This window comes from Pipistrellus hanaki (genome assembly GCF_964339955.1).
Source record: "Pipistrellus hanaki genome assembly, chromosome: 3".
NCBI lineage: Eukaryota > Metazoa > Chordata > Mammalia > Chiroptera > Vespertilionidae > Pipistrellus > Pipistrellus hanaki.
The window spans coordinates 100,693,690-100,709,656 of NC_140505.1; the positions used below are offsets into that span (position 1 = coordinate 100,693,690).

At 40.2% G+C, this 15,967-nt stretch overlaps 2 protein-coding genes across 4 annotated transcripts in view; one reads left to right on the plus strand and one right to left on the minus strand.

The window, feature by feature from the left end:
- The window catches only part of POMP (proteasome maturation protein), a 391,736-nt gene that overhangs the window by 225,121 nt on the left and 150,648 nt on the right, over positions 1-15,967 (minus strand). The gene's annotated exons all lie outside the window — the stretch shown is intronic.
- Positions 1-15,967, plus strand: part of FLT1 (fms related receptor tyrosine kinase 1) — a 202,294-nt gene that overhangs the window by 64,764 nt on the left and 121,563 nt on the right. For all 3 annotated transcript variants that reach the window (XM_084878676.1, XM_084878677.1, XM_084878678.1), the window contains 2 exons: positions 748-917; positions 1,333-1,492. In XM_084878676.1, the coding sequence (XP_084734802.1) occupies positions 748-917; positions 1,333-1,492 (330 nt within the window). The remainder of the gene's footprint in view (positions 1-747; positions 918-1,332; positions 1,493-15,967) is intronic.

Below are 15,967 nucleotides of genomic sequence, written 5' to 3' on the forward strand. Positions count from 1 at the left end.
CATTTAAAGTTAAAATTTTTAAAAAGTTTATATCTTTTTTTTTTTAATGAGTTTTGTGCCTTACCTATTCTTCAGGGGGAAAATCTTGATAAACTTGATTCTCTATAGTTTTTGAAAGGGACAACTGCTGTGACCATTTATATAGCTAATAAGAACTCCACATGAGATCACAATAGAAAAGTCTATTTTTATTTTTATCTGGAGAAGTGATCTAGTTGATCTGACTTACAATGGCCCTTGTATTGCTGGTGGAACCTCATGGAAAATATCTTGGAGGGAATCGCCCAGTGCTTCTGGGTTACTACTTAATTTCTCTGTCTCCCTCAGCTCACTTATTTCTCTTTGCCAATAAATATGAAGTGTTTCCCAGATAAAAATTATACCTGACTCTGGCTCAGTTGGTTGGGAGTCGTCCTAGGCACCAAAAGTTGCGTTAGATTCCCAGTCAGGGCACATGCCCAGGGCTTGGGGCTAGATCCTCAGTGGGGGAATGCAAAAGGCAGCCAATCAATATTTTTGTTCTCATATCAATTTTTCTCTCTCTCCCTTTCTCTCTCTCTAAAATTCGATTAAAAATCTCAAAAAAAATAAAGAATAAAAATTATACCTGGTTTTACTGAAAAGTTAGTATCTAAGTTTTTTTAAATGCATGCTGAGAATCAAAGGCTTAAAATGCATAAATTTGAGTTCACAAATGTAAATGGCAGTGTGATCATGCAGACTTACTGATCATCCGTTTAACCACAGGCTAAAAGATGGGTTACCTCTCACGGAGAAATCTGCTCGCTATTTTGTTCATGCCTATTCGTTAATTATTAAAGATGTAGCTGCTGAGGACACAGGGAATTACACAGTCTTGCTGAACATAAACCAGTCAAACGTGTTTAAAAACCTCACAACCACTCTCATCGTAAACGGTAAGTTTACTGTTCAGACTTTCTCCTGATTTTGGTAGGAGTAAAATTAATGAAAATTTTGTAAATGAAAAGTCAGTATAACAACATCAAAGAAAACAAAATTTTAAGTAATTATTTTAAAAACCACCTACACACCCATAATAGCTATTTCATATATACTTTGTTCACTTCCATAGTAATACGGCCTATTACTATCATAATCATATCTACCATGGGATTAATTTTTCTAATGTTCTCCAAACATTTCTGCTTTAAGAAATTGGTATTATAATGACAAATATGAGAGTTTCTTTGTTTTTTTGCTCATGTTTTGAATTCCTAACATCAAAACCAGTGACAACATGGTCCTTCTGGTTGTGGCCCAGGAGCAAGGCAATAGAACAGCTCTTGACTTCTGTCCTGTTCTCCTTTCCAGTGAAACCCCAGATTTACGAAAAGGCTGTGTCACCATTCCCAGAACCAATTCTCTATCCACTTGGCAGCAGACAAATCCTGACCTGCACCGTTTACGGTATTCCTCAACCTACGATCAAGTGGCTCTGGCGTCCCTGTAACCACAATCATTCAAAAGCAAGGTAGGGACAGATCGTTTCTTGAATACCTTTTACATACTTTTGGTCACCTGGACTCAAGATTCTTTAATGAAAACTGATGGGAGTTTGCAGAGAGGATGTACAATATATCGGGGACAAAGACTTTGCTTGCCTCGGGAAGATGTAGGCAATATCTATTCTTCTTCCTTACCCGTTTCGAATTGTTCTCCCTGGCTTATGGTTTCAGGAGCACAGGGACAGAATTAAGGTCACCTGTGAGCCATTGTTTAGGATTCGGGTTAGAACGCCAGTCTCTTGTTTTCCAGTGGAGAACCCCGGACTTTGGCTCCACCACTGATCTTCCCCGTTCTCACCTTCTAAGCATCGGCTATCACATGAGATCTTCCCAACTCGAGCGTCACCACTGTTCATAGGCTTTGCTCATACTTTCCACCTGTCTGAAAGGCGCTTCTACCCATTTTCTATTTCCTGAGAAGTCATCCTTTATCCTCCAAGGCTCAGCCCTTATGTCGCCTTCTCCGTGAACCTCCTGATTACCTCATTCTGACTCCTCTCTCCCTCCCCATCATAACGGCGCTTTGTGTACACCGCTGCCAGGCACCATGTGCACACATTGTCAGCTCCACAAGCTCTGAACTGATGGAGAGCACCTCTGCATCTTAGAGCCTGGCACACAGTAGATACCAAAGCATATTTGCTGAATGAGTACATCCCCAGCCTCTGTTAACTCTGCAGCATCCCCTTGACCTAGTGTGTGACTGAGTCCTGGCTGCTTTTTTTTCCATTTCTGTTTGTTTTAGAGCAGTGGTCGGCAAACCCATTAGTCAACAGAGCCAAATATCAACAGTACAACGATTGAAACTTCTTTTGAGAGCCAAATTTTTAAAACTTAAACTTCTTCTAACATCACTTCTTCAAAATAGACTCACCCAGGCTGTGGTATTTTGTGGAAGAGCCACACTCAAGTGGCCAAAGAGCCGCATGTGGCTCTTGAGCCACAGTTTGCTGACCACGGGTTTAGAGCAATGGTACAAATGATAGTTCATGGGACTAATTTGGTGAACAGGTATAGAATTGATAGGTAAAACAAAATGATATTATTGAGATCGCCCAATAATTGTCATTATGCCAAATATTTCCTTTATAGTTTTTAGTTCCACTTGCAGAATGTTTGAGAGAATTGCTATTAGAAAATTTAGCTTGATAAAAAGCAAACAAGACATAACCCTACCATAAGCAGATAGAAGTGGCTCTTTTTTATTTTCTAGATTCCTCCTTTTAAAAAAGCAAATGTGGTAAACTGCTGAGCTATGTGTTAACTGAATGACATTGTGGTTTGGGATTCACCTAAAATTTGTTCCTATAAAACATGAAGAATAAAAGAGAGGAGGAAAAAGTGGTTACTTTTAAACTCATACCTGATGAGCTGAGAATAATACAGCAGAATCTTTCTCCCTTTTACTTTTCTGCATATTTGGGTGGTAAAGTAGCAGAACTAGAATATTTCTTTTGAGCTTTTAATAACATGAATGTAAGTTATTAACACTGAATGAAGTGGAATTTTGGATTTTTCTCATCCTCAGAAACCGGCAGAGACTTTAAGTAGACATCCCTAAGTTTGCTCCAGGTCAGCATGTACATGAGCCTCAGTGGCATGCATGAAGCCTGTAGTACCTTTCACATGTTTATAGTTCACTGCTTCTGTTCATATAAAAAAAAGATAATTATACACACTTGATAGGGAGAACATAAGGGTCAAATGAAATAATATACATGGTATTCCAAAGCACTTAACAGCTGATAGCTCAATTTTGAAAATGAAATATATTTTAATAAACACTGCCTTTATAATCATGCAAAGTCTGTGTATACATTTTTTTTGAGACACCCTATATTTGAGAAAGGTAAAGAGAGCGAAATAAATGCAAGGTTGTAATTACTGCTAGCATTTGGGGTTAAATAAGACCCCAAAACTTGTAAGAAACTTTGAAAGAACTGTAGGACTGATTTCACAACAGTGAGAATTTTCGCCTAACATTTCTGAGAAGTGAACGCAAACTGTGGAAAGTAAAATGTAATTTTGTTGTGCTCTAGAAATAGAAATTTAGCGGGTCTCAGTTGTAGAATTGAGGAAAATATGACATGACTTTTTAGAAGAAGAAAAAGGAAGGAAATACAGATGTTAAGCCAAAGTAAAAGTAAGAACAAATAAAAGCGTGTAAGAGGGGATGAAGTCCCTCTTCCAGTTTGTGTGACCTGTCCCCTTTGCTTGTTTCCAGTCATGGGAGGGAAGTGGTTTTGGCCTGTGGGTTGGCTATGACTGGGGTGGGGCATAGTGGGACATAAGAGAGCTGACTCCTCCCTGGGAGTTCCCATTAGAGTTCTAGAACCTTACCTCCCCCTGGCTTTCGAACTAAGTAAGACTGCAAAATTGTGCATGCAATGAGCTTGTCTTCATCTTGTAGTCCTTGGTGAGCTTTGCCACGATGCTAGTACCGACTAGGGAAATACTGTTTGGATAAGGTTGCCCACTGCAAGGAGATCGGTCTCTACAGGAACAGTAACTGTGCTGGAGGGAAGAGCCAGAAAAGATGGATTTGAGGAGCCCATGAGGGAATGGGGGAAAGACAGTCTTGGTATATTAACTCCAGATTTGAACTGCACGTTTTCTCAGGAAGAATCTAAGATGTTGAAAGACTGCTTTTACTCACATGCACACAAAAGCCAAGAAGCCCCTCTGGTAGTGACTGACAGCTGTCTGCAAGACAAGTCGTCCATGCCCCGAGCAGGAGGGTGGTGAGTCAGCTTCTGCTGGGCCGTCCTTTCTGGGAGTCTCCGGGAATGTGACCACCTCTCCATCTACCTGGCTGTCTTTTTAAAATATTGAATGATTGTTGGGCCTTTTACATAGGGAGGGTTAAGGCCTGCAGCCCTTCATCAGTACATTTTGTTTCATTTTTTTATGTTTTGTTTTTAGAGCACACATTCTTTAGATCATAGACTGCTTTAATTCTCTCCCTCCATCTAATGAACACAAATGATAATTTCAAGATAGATGATAATAAATAGCATTGCAACACATACATGTTGCTGTCCTTTAATGGAAAAAATGGTAGATACATTGGGTTCTTTGTGAAAATCTCATTTTCTTCATCTGTGAAGATCAGTAAAAATATGTAACAAGAAACTTCTGGTCCTTCTGTGTTAACACTGCTCACTTCTTATACATGCATTTTTCAAATTATTGGTACTCAAAGTAAATACACTGTCAACCATCTGCTTATTACACAGATATTTATTGGTTACCAACCATGTGCAAAACAAAAAATACACAATTTGTTTTCAACATTTATGCTTTAATCATATAAGATGAAACATGTTTAGTGATCATTTATTCTATCTATATGGCCTTGCAGAATATCTCCACCATAGTATCAGTGTCACAGACCTGAGAATCAAAGAAATGGGTTCTATTTTTGGCAAGGCCCTGACTTCTGGGTCCCCCTGGCTGGTTACTTAGTCTGTGCTTCAATTTCCCTTTCTGTAAGTGTAACCACCATGCTTCCCCTTTCTTATAATAAACTAGAGGCCTAGTGCATTAATTTGTATATGGGTGGGTTCCCTTGGTGATTGGGGCCTATTGGGGAGGCCAGCCTGCTGGTGGGAGGGACTGCAGGAGTTTGGCCGGCCCTCCCCCCCCAACTATTGAGGGCCTTTTGGTGGGGGCCAGCTTGAGGTAGGGACCATGGGAAGTTGGCCCCAGCAGCAAGCTAAGGCACGGCCGATTCCACGAGGAATTGGGCTCCCTTCTCTCTCCTGTCTGGGTCCAGGATGCAGGTAAACTAGATTTGGGGCTGTCGGAGCCCTAGTAGCAAGGTCTGGATCAGTGTACATCATAGCTACTGCTGGTCATCCGGTTGTTTCAGTCATTCAGTCGTATGGGTCGCTTAGGCTTTTATATATTTAGACAGCTATTAATGAGTGGGATGGGAAAATCACTCCAAATTATATTTTAATTTTTCAAAAATAGCTTGAAATTTCCTGCTTGTTGCACACTGATAGTTCCCTTCTGCTTCCTATAAATTAAAAAGCAATTTGGCCTGAGGATTAACTCTGAGGATCAGTGCAAAATTAATGGAAAAAAATTAATTTGTGAAAGTAAAATAGTTGTAAGAGGAGTCTTACATGCAAGTCTGTATTCTGTGGTTTAGAACTTACTCTGTAATTATAATGTCAATAATTACCCTTCAAGGAATGAAATCGAGCAGCTCCTTTGCCATTCATGTCAACCTATATTTTCTTCATTGCCAACCTGTCCTGTACCACACACAAGAACACATAAGCATTCTTTCCTGGTTAGCCCCACATTTTGCTTGCTTTATTTGGTCTTTTGCCAAGGAACCCCTTCAGAAAATATCATAGGATTCTCATTCAAAGGATGTGGAGAGAGAGTAGAGTATTATTTTTTGAATTTCTTAGCTAAAATGGTGGATTTTCTAAGAAAACCCTAACATATACCCATGGAATCTCAAGGAACTGCTTTCAAAACTCTAACTTAGGCCAGACCTGGACCTACATTAACAGAATATTATATTCCCTGCCACACAATTTGGATGTTCCCTTTCTAAAACACTCTTCATATGCCCAAGCAGTAGAGTCCTTGAGGAGTCTAGAGAAAGCTGACCATTCCAGAACTAAGTGTGGTTTGCTAGGGTGTTGGGGGGATGTATTGGAGAGGTGACCTACAAAGTAAGAGAAGGCAGAGGCATCTAGAAACTCTGAGATGGACTCGCCTAATTGCATTTCTCTACTGTTTACGTCAGCAAATTGGCAAAGAAAGGAAGGCCTGAGTCATTAGGGATGTGTTGAGGGTAGATCATTTGGACAAAACACAGTTTTGTGCATCAGTGGGGTATGTAAAATTAACAGGACGAAGACAGCAATTGTTAATGGTACTTAATTAGAAATGTACTCAAGGACCCATATTTAATTGATTGCCAGCATGAATGGCTATTATTTTTATGCTGAAACAGTTTTATGTTCTGTATTAAACTTCCTATCTACAAAAGAAAAGTTTTAATCATTTAAACATGAAAAAGTGAACATTTCCTGGGCGCTAACTGTAGGTCAAATATCCGAGAGCCTCTTCTTTTGAAAGTATGGTTACATACCCTATGTTTTCATCTTTTAAAATATATATATATATATATATATATATATATATATATATATATATATATATATATATTTCAGAGAGGAAGGGAAAGGGAGAAAGAGAGAGACATAGAAACATCAATGATGAGAGAGAATCATTGATCAGCTGCCTCTTGCATGCCCCCCACTGGGGATCTAGCCCGCAACCCTGGCATGTGCTCTGACTGGGCATTGAACCATGACCTCCTGGTTAATAGGTCGATGCTCAACCACTGAGCCATGGTGGCCAGGCCCCATATTTTAATATTTATTATACTCCTCTTAAGTATATATACAATTTGTATCCATGTCTCTTGACATATACTGTGTAGTGTGTGTATGGGTAGACAGATCCAAACTAGGTATGCTACAGAGAATTTTAATTTGCCACACATACAACCTTGAATCAAAATGGGGGCAATAAAGACCACTTGACCAAAGACCACTTGAACAGGACTTTGAGCTTGAACAAACAATCCAACAAATCTTGCCATCTTATACAGTAGGCTTTCATCATCAGCCAAAAGTGAATGTTCACTTACTAATGAGAAACTTTGTATTTTCTGTTATGTAATTACTGGATGAGGAAGTGCATGCTGCCCAGTGTGAGTGTTCAGACAACAGCCCTTATTAATATTTCATACAAAGTCCTGAGAACTGAGCACGAGTTCATTTGCCAAATGCTCCTTTGTCATTTTTCTATGCTTTGTGAGATTTTCATTTTCCCCACTCTTCATAGCTATACCATGAGTTTGATAAGTAATTGTTTCTTGTGATTTAACTGTCTCCTCTAATTACTATCAAATATTTCATTGTGTGTTTAAGTTAAACTAAAAGGCTGAGTAATAGGAAGGCTATGCTGGGTGGCTTTTATAGGAATGTTTTTAGCAAAATTCAATGGAGCTTCTCAAGATTAGGAATCCCAGAAGGCAGTGGTGTACAGTTTGGAAGATTCCTTAAGATTGGCAGAACACCTTAACTTTTCTTGGCCATATACACAGATTTTTAAAAATTAAATAAGCACTTTCATTACTGAATCTAGAAACTAGTATCCTCTTTAGGTAATGAGTAAATAAGACATATCATTTATAAAACATGCTCCTATTCTTAAAAATCTACATTTTAGTTCTATCTCCATTGACTTGGTAGACTGTTTCTTGAAATATGGATTCTAGCCCGTGGTTTTAATGTAACCTCCTGCTCTTTTAGGTGAAAAGGCAGAACTTGGTGGATTGAGAACATGGAAAAGGTGTTATGGATTTAGTCTAAGGCCCAGATAGTGCCTTATAATGAGCTTCAACCCTGTTTTTTCATACTTTCCCTAAAAGCCTTGTATGATGTTTTACAACCTTCAGTGCAATTTTCTACTTGATGATAATAGCTGTAATAGATTTAATCAATGTGCCCTTACTAGTGTCAAAGCAGTGTGTCCTTTTACATATATTCTCCCTAAACTATGCAATAATTTTACATAATGGACCCAATTTCCCCAACTTTCCCAAAAGGAAACTGAAGCTCAGAAAATTATTTCTCAGGTGTTTTCAGATCATGGAATTAAAGAAGGTTGGCATTTCAGAAATTTACTTGTCATTGGTGTCCTATGGGACCTCTCAAAGTCTATGCCTGTGAGTTCCCAGATGAAGGAGCAGAAATCCTTAAAGGACAGGTTTGGGGGAGCACTGGCCTAAACTGTTGGGTTTAGTCTTGTCACCAGTGATCCACCTGTGGTGTTAGAGCTGAACCGAGGGTGGGAGAGAAAAGGAGAAAGAAGTTTTCAGTAACTGGGAGAAATAGACTCAAATTTCACTATTTCTTTGGGAACCATTGATGACCTGCAGCTGGTTCAGGACCCAAACCCACGGGTCCTGGGAGTAGACCTGTTAAACAGGTATAAACCCCAATGGGATGAGCAAATTTGAACAAGACAAACCTTAGGAGGTTAGCAGGTCTGACACTTCTAGGGCACTTTCCCCTAACAGTACTGTCCCTCTCTGTGACTTCTCACCATGCAGGAGCATTTGATCTTTTGCAGTAAAGTCCCATTTCCTTATTTGTTGCTCAGGATTAATTTTCAGGTCAGCAAGCACTCAGCTCCCAGTGGATGTTTAGGCAAGAGGCATGGGAGAGGAGATAAAGAAGGATAGGTCAAAAGAAAATGAAGAAGAAAGCACAGGGTTTCCAATTGATGAGTGAACAAAATGAGGAGAAGGCAGGCTGCAAAGTTCAACCTCAGTATGCCTTTGAATGACTAATTCACTCAGAATTAGGGAGTTTTAGAGGTGTGAGTTTTTTATATAATAGCCTGTTTTATAGGTGAGAAACTGATGCTCAAAGATAAACAATTACCCCTCATCTTTCAGCTAGTTAACAGCAAGCTCAAGACTAAACCCAAATCTCTGATTCCCTGTCTATTATTCCTTTTTATTCTTATTTACATGATAACACTGTACTGAGTCTTCATGGAAGGTGCTGATAATCTGGTTGAATAAATTAACCAACATGGTATCAGTGGCTTGTAGATGGTGAGTGCTTCCGTTTAGCGGAAGCACCCTGAAGAAAGTAAGATCTGGGTCCTAAGGATGGTGGGTGAGTGCTGGAACATTAATGAAAATGGGCACAGAGTGGCATGGGATAGGAATGAGTGAGGATTTGAAGAAGACATGCTTGAAGAGTAATTTGGCTGGTTCATTGGATTTGGATTGGGGGGAGGGGGGAAAAAAAAGAAAAAAGGAAAGGTACACTTGGACCTGACATGGGATTTCTTGAATTAGGGCTGAATAGTTGAGTTCATCAGTCATTCTACTTCAGCTTGCCTTCCCTGGATAACGCCTAGGTACTCAGCCATCTATTTATCATAGTCCCACCCTGTCATTCTTATAGGTTGATGGGCTTTTACAGACTCATTGGTGGTCTTATTCCTGTGACACATCTTAAGCAGAATATGTGCATTGTAAACAATATGTGCATTGTATCTCTGAAACTCTGCCTTCTATGTCTAAAGATCAAAACCTTAGAATCCAAGAACTTGGATTTTTGTTCAGTCTTTTTAAAAAAAAATTACATGGGTACATAATATCCAATTTCCTTAGGCTCCTAATGTTCCATCTGCCTTGTCCTCATCATTAAAAGTATGTAAGGTGATCATGTATTGCCACCTTATTAAGAAATGCTTTCTTGTATAAAAAAGTCTTCAGATAAGTAAGGTGAGGGAATAAAAAATGAGAATTTAGACACTCTGTAGAGCCAAATGGAAGACTGAAGACTGTAGCTTGTAGAAGACTGCATGGTTTAGGATATATATATATATATATATATATATATATATATATATATATATATATGTTTGTAAGCATGTATCTTCAGGATTTTAAGTGCTTAATATGTGCTTTATATGTATTATCTCATCAAATTAATATAGAACTTCTATGAGGCCAGCAATGTGATTATTACCATTTTCTATATGAGGCACAGAGAGTTCAAGTTCCTTGTTAGGAAAACAGTCTTGGTTGAAATGTCAGAGACTGTAACTTAGTGGCCATCTAGCACATCAACAACCAGGCACTTCATCTGACTTTACAAGTATTGCTTCTGTAACAACCACTTGGACATTACAATGAGTCATTTTTGGTGAAAATCTCATGATCCAGAAAGCAAATATGTTTTGAGGAGCCTATGTATGACATCAAGAGCCAATTTTAAAAGTATTAGGATGCAGAAAGGCAATAGAATCTATAGTTCAAGGACATGGGCTTTTAAGCCTGAAGCCTGAATCCTCACTCTGGCACCTACTACCAATTGACTGGCAAAATAAACCACCAGTCTGGACCTGCGTTTCCTGATCTGCCTAATAGATAGAACACTGACCCTGTAAGGTTGGTTGGGGGAATTAAATGAGGTAACATATTATATGAAGTCTTTAGTCCGGTGGCTGGTGCATTGGAAGTGCTAAGTTTGTTTGCTGAAAGTTGTTCAGTGTTTTTAAGTTGTTCTTGGGTTGTTGACTCAAAACAACTTCCCTCTGAGGTGGCATCTCATACACTAATATCCTGAGAAAACTGATGACAATCTGACAGAATGAGCTGTGCTGTTAGGTTAATGTTTGCCCAGGAAATGCCCACATCTCTGAACTGGTCTTCTAACTATGTTGATTTACTCCTAAGAAATTCAGATGGGACCAGAAATGATGGAATTTTCAGATTATTTAGGGAATCAGAGAAATTATAATATTCTGGGTCTACTCACATTTGTGAATTCTAATCAGTCATTGACCCAAGTGTTGTTCAGCCTATAACAAATAAGGGCTCTTAACTTTCACTTGCCTGTGCTCAATTGTATTCTGATACTTTCCCATGTATTTGACTTGTCTCTTCAATAAATGTTTATGTTCCCTTATAACAGAAGGAACTAAATCTTGTACTTCTTTTAAACTTTTTAAATTAATTTGAGAGAGAAAGAGAGAAACATCAATTTGTTGTTTCACTTACTTACGTCTTCATTGGTTGATTCTTGTATGTGCCCTGACTGGGGCTTGAACCTGCAACCTTAGCATATTGGGATGATGCTCTAAGCAACTAAGTTATCCAGCCAGAGCTAAATCTTGTGCTTCTTTTAGAGGACGTGATTTTATTTCTTTTTTTAAAAAAAATATATGTTTTATTGATTTTTTACAGAAAGGAAGGGATAAGGATAGAGAGTTAGAAGCATCGATGGGAAAGAAATATCAATCAGCTGCCTCCTGCACCTCCCACTGGGGATGTATCTGCAACCAAGGTATATGCCCTTGACCAGAATCGAACCCGGGACCCCTCAGTCCATAGGCCAATGCTCTATCCACTGAGCCAAACCAACCATGGCTGATTTTATTTCTTAAATAGAATGTATGTGAACAAATTATTTATTTGACTAACAGGATGCTAGTCATTATGAGCCAATATTTTTTGCCTACCCTTGAAGAAAGGAGAAGACCATTGCTGGTTAGTATTCTATTAGATCAGAAGATGCTTCTCCACATGTCAGCACTGTTGCCTAAGTTAAAATTGTCCATGACTGTCCTGGTCTATGAGGCTCAGGTGGTTGAGCACTGTCCTTTGCACCAAAAGGTCATAGGTTCAATTCCTGATCAGGGCCCATACTCAGGTTGCAAGTTTGATCACAACCAATGGATGTTTCTCTCTCACATCTTTTCCTCTCTCTCTAAAATATCAATAAAAACATTTTATTTTTAAAAGGAAAGAAATTGTCTTTGACCATCAGTTTGTCAGATATTGACACTGATGTGAGGAGCTTATCCAGTCCCTGTCTTCATTGACACTCCTCATTGCGACTGGATAGGCACTGATGGTGGTGACATAGTGCTTAGTTGAGGGGATCTGTGTGAGGTCATTTGAGGGTCAGTAGTGCCCTTTTTCAGCACATTTTAGGTAAGTGATGGATGGCAGGGTTGCTGCCTGACATGACATTTCGTTCACATCAGTCAGGCCATTATCAGGACTCATTCTTCACCGGCAGTCACACGATCCAGAGACGTGTGCTCTTTTACTGCTCACCGGCGGTTGGCTAGACCCTAAGGTTATAAAGATGAGTAAGACAGAGCCCCTGCTACTAAACAGCTCTTATCTAGTCAGATAATAAAATCATAGCTAACACTTACCATCTGTCTGCTGTCTGCCAGGCACTGTGCTAAGTATGTTACACAAGTTAACTCACTTAGTATCAACTTCATGTTTGCTGATGCAAAAGGATCTTAAGTCATTTCCCCTCTGTTTCTTTTTAACTCCTTTAGTAGAATCAGTAAGGTGTGGGAACATGTGGTAGCATCTTTTGAGTTGGCTGTGTTAAGAGCACATCCATTTCCAAAGAATTCAAGATGATTCACAAAAAGTACAATAAGTAATTGAGCAAACCTGGATGAAAGGAGAAAATGGCATTAAACTAATATGGAGATTGGCCCACAAGCTTTACTTCCTAGTTGTCCAGTGAGAAAGAGAAATAAAATAGACATTTGCAAGCATAAGAGACCCATGAGTTAAGAACAAACCAAGAGAAGTATAGAAGTACAACCTTTCAGGGAACTGAGAGCTGAGGGAAATGACTTCTCTCGTGATGTGTGGGGTTCATCCCACAAACTCCTCAGCCACAGCTTTCGGAGAGGGGTGTCAGGTATAATGCCCTTCAGTGGTGACCAACGCATAACATCCAAACAGAACTTATTTAAAGTGACATGATTCAACAATTGCAGAACTATTCAAGGATTGAAACTTCTGAGCAGTTTTCTGTGACTCTGATTCTCACAAGGGGGTTTTTGCTATCCAGGGTTATGTAACTAGAAAGTTATAAAATAATGATTTGAAATTAGGTCTGACTAGCTTTAGGATCTCTGGACCTTAGGGTAAATTGTGACTTCCCATCCCTATCCCAGAAGGCTTTCTGAATGTTTTAGTATCAACCACTAGATAAGTAATCTGTTCTCTTCCTTTTCATGATAACAAAATGTAACAATATTGAAATATTCTTCATGGAATAGAGTTAATACTTTAAAACTCCTTACATGTAAGAGATAAAGGTATTTGTAGCCACACCTAACATTTCCCTAAAGACAACTGTTTATCAATCCACTCTTCCTCAGCTGACAGTCTCCTATAAGTAAATTAATAGAAAAAAAATGAATGAACAAAATAGGTGTTCTCTTTGAAGCCCATATCTGGTTTTAACCAAGTAAATAACCGCCCCTTTAGACTCCCGGTCACCCCTCTTGGACTAAAAGGCTGCCTTGTCCTGGCTCAGATTCTGTAAAAGAGAGAGTCAGAGTCAGGGGAGGGGGATTGCTGGGGCTCCTGGTGGCAGCAAACAGGCGAGGAGAGGAAGGAAAGCAGAGACTAGGAAGACAGGCCTTGTTCTTAGTGTGAATGGACCATGGGGTCCTCGAGAGCAGGAAGCATTGCAGGCCAAGACGCTCACGGAAAAGCTCTTATCTAAACAGAGGTGGGCAGGACGCTGGATCTCCTCCACCATTGTCCGAGGAGCTGACCCGAAGCCTCCTATCCCTGAAAAGTCTTCTCCACTCCCCCTGCTCCATTCAGACAAGAAGTAATTTTCAGTGTGCGCCCCAAGGCGTCACCGGGTCTCTCACTGCACAAGAAAGTCACTCCGCCAGAATCCTCTCGGCCTGACCCTGTGACCACCCGAAGGCCTAGGCCCTTTTCCTGGAGCAAAGAAGCAGGAACCATTCTGTCTAAACACTCCTTCCAGCGCTGCACCTTTTGCTGCCAGCATCCTTTCCCCTATATTGTTTTATTTGTTTTAAGAGAATGTGAGAAGAGGGGAAAAGATAGTGTTTGCAGATTCTACTAATCTGATGGCTCAGACACGCTATGGGTGATGTGTTGACACAGCGCACAGGAGCAGAGGGAAGTTTACATCAGGCCGGGCTGCAGGGCGGCTGCCCCAGCAGCCCAGCGGCCCTGGCCGCGCCCGCTGGCCAGCTTCCAGGTGGGCTTTGCTTTCCTTTCTATTTTTTCAAAGGTTTTTTTTTTTTTTTTTTTTTTGTGTGTGTGTGTGTGTGTGTGTGTGTGTGTGTGTTTACAGCCTCGATGTGTTCTTTACTGCTGTTCTACCCCTTTGTTTCCTAACTTGAAATGATTTAATATTCTTTACAAATAGATTCTAATCACAGTGAGCACGTGCAGTTTAATCTCATTAAACACATAAGAGTCCACACAAAAATCCTCAGATTTCATCATCCAAAAAAGAAAGAAGGAAATTATTGTCTCAAGACTCAATAGAGCTATCTAAAGCCCCCTGCCCCCCGGTAAAGGTGCTGTATTTATAAATTATATATATACAGTCACTGCTAGCCAATGGCCCAGGCTCAAATAAGCAGCCATAGGCTATTGGGGTGCTCAGCTCACCACTGCACACTGCCACCCCCAGCCAGAGGCCTCCATAAACTGAGCTGCCTGCTATAAATGATTGGAGTTAAAATAAACAGGCCAACCTTACCTCATAGCAATCAGGCATCATGCAGACAAAATAAGTCAACAGGGAAAGAGAAAGATTGTGATATATTTTGTTGCAAACATTTTTTAAATGATAAAATTTATCAACTAATAGAGGACCAAGAGTTCCTATAATTTTGGCATCAAAACATTTTTATTACCAAAACTAACCAAAATTTGCATCAAAATGTAATTATGAAGTATTCCTCTCCTCTTCCCTCTCCGCCAAAGGACTGGGCGCCACTGCTCCCTTTGGGAGCGAACGCTTCTTTCTCTGTGTCTGGCGCTGGGCCAGAGCTTTCCTCTCAGGTGCCTGAGCCAGAGAACCCTGGCGAAGTGTGGGGAGGTAAAGTTTGGGAGGTTACTTGGTGGAGAGTGTTAAGAACTCTGGGTTCTAATCCCAGGGCTGCTCCTTTCTCTGTGAGTCTGAGCAAGGCATTTGATTTTTCAGAGTTTCGTTTTCCTCGTTGCTGAAAGGATCTGTGAACCGGGGATCATAATACCTGCTTCACTGGGTGACTGTGAGACTTTGTGGCCCTTAAATATGTACATATAGCTCCTAGCCAAGCCTGGCTCTAGTTTTACCTCAGCCAATCAAGAATCAGAATTTAGGACAACAAAGATTTTAAAAGAAAGTTCAGCTTAATATCATGTATCATAGGGAGAAAGGAGAAAACGCCACACACACACACACACACACACACACACACACACAAGCACCTCTTTATCTTAAGATTCAGGCTGTAGAGTAGACTCTTTAGAATTGGGGTGGTTAGGGAATTGCTAGAAATCATTTAGGAAATGAGATTTTTCTAACTTTAATTATGGAGTCTTGGTTCGATATCAGGCACTAAACAGATGGGCAATCTCTAGAAAGGCCAAGTGAAGGGTTGAACCCTCTCACCTTGTTCTTCAGAGTACGTTTTCTCACAAGAGAGAGTCACTTCAAAGCAAATACAGACACTAACTTTCAGTGGCTGAGCTCAGCCAGCTGGACTCTCCTTCTGATTCCATCAGATGCCACGGCCCCTCCTCTGAAGAAAGAACAGTGCCCCTGCAGTGTAGGTAGGAGGGGAGGAAGAAAGGCAGGGAATGAAGAAAGTCTGAAAGTTGGAATTGTCCAAATTGAGCACCTAAGGAACAGCACAGGGGATCACAACGCGCCCTGTGGGTGTATATCTGGAGTTGGGCTTCTGAAGGTGACTGGGATTGAGTTCAGGAACTGTGGGATGATAAAATGAGCTCCAGTGTAAATTTACCGCAGACCAGGCACACACTGCACATGCAACACGGGTTGCATATGATGAGA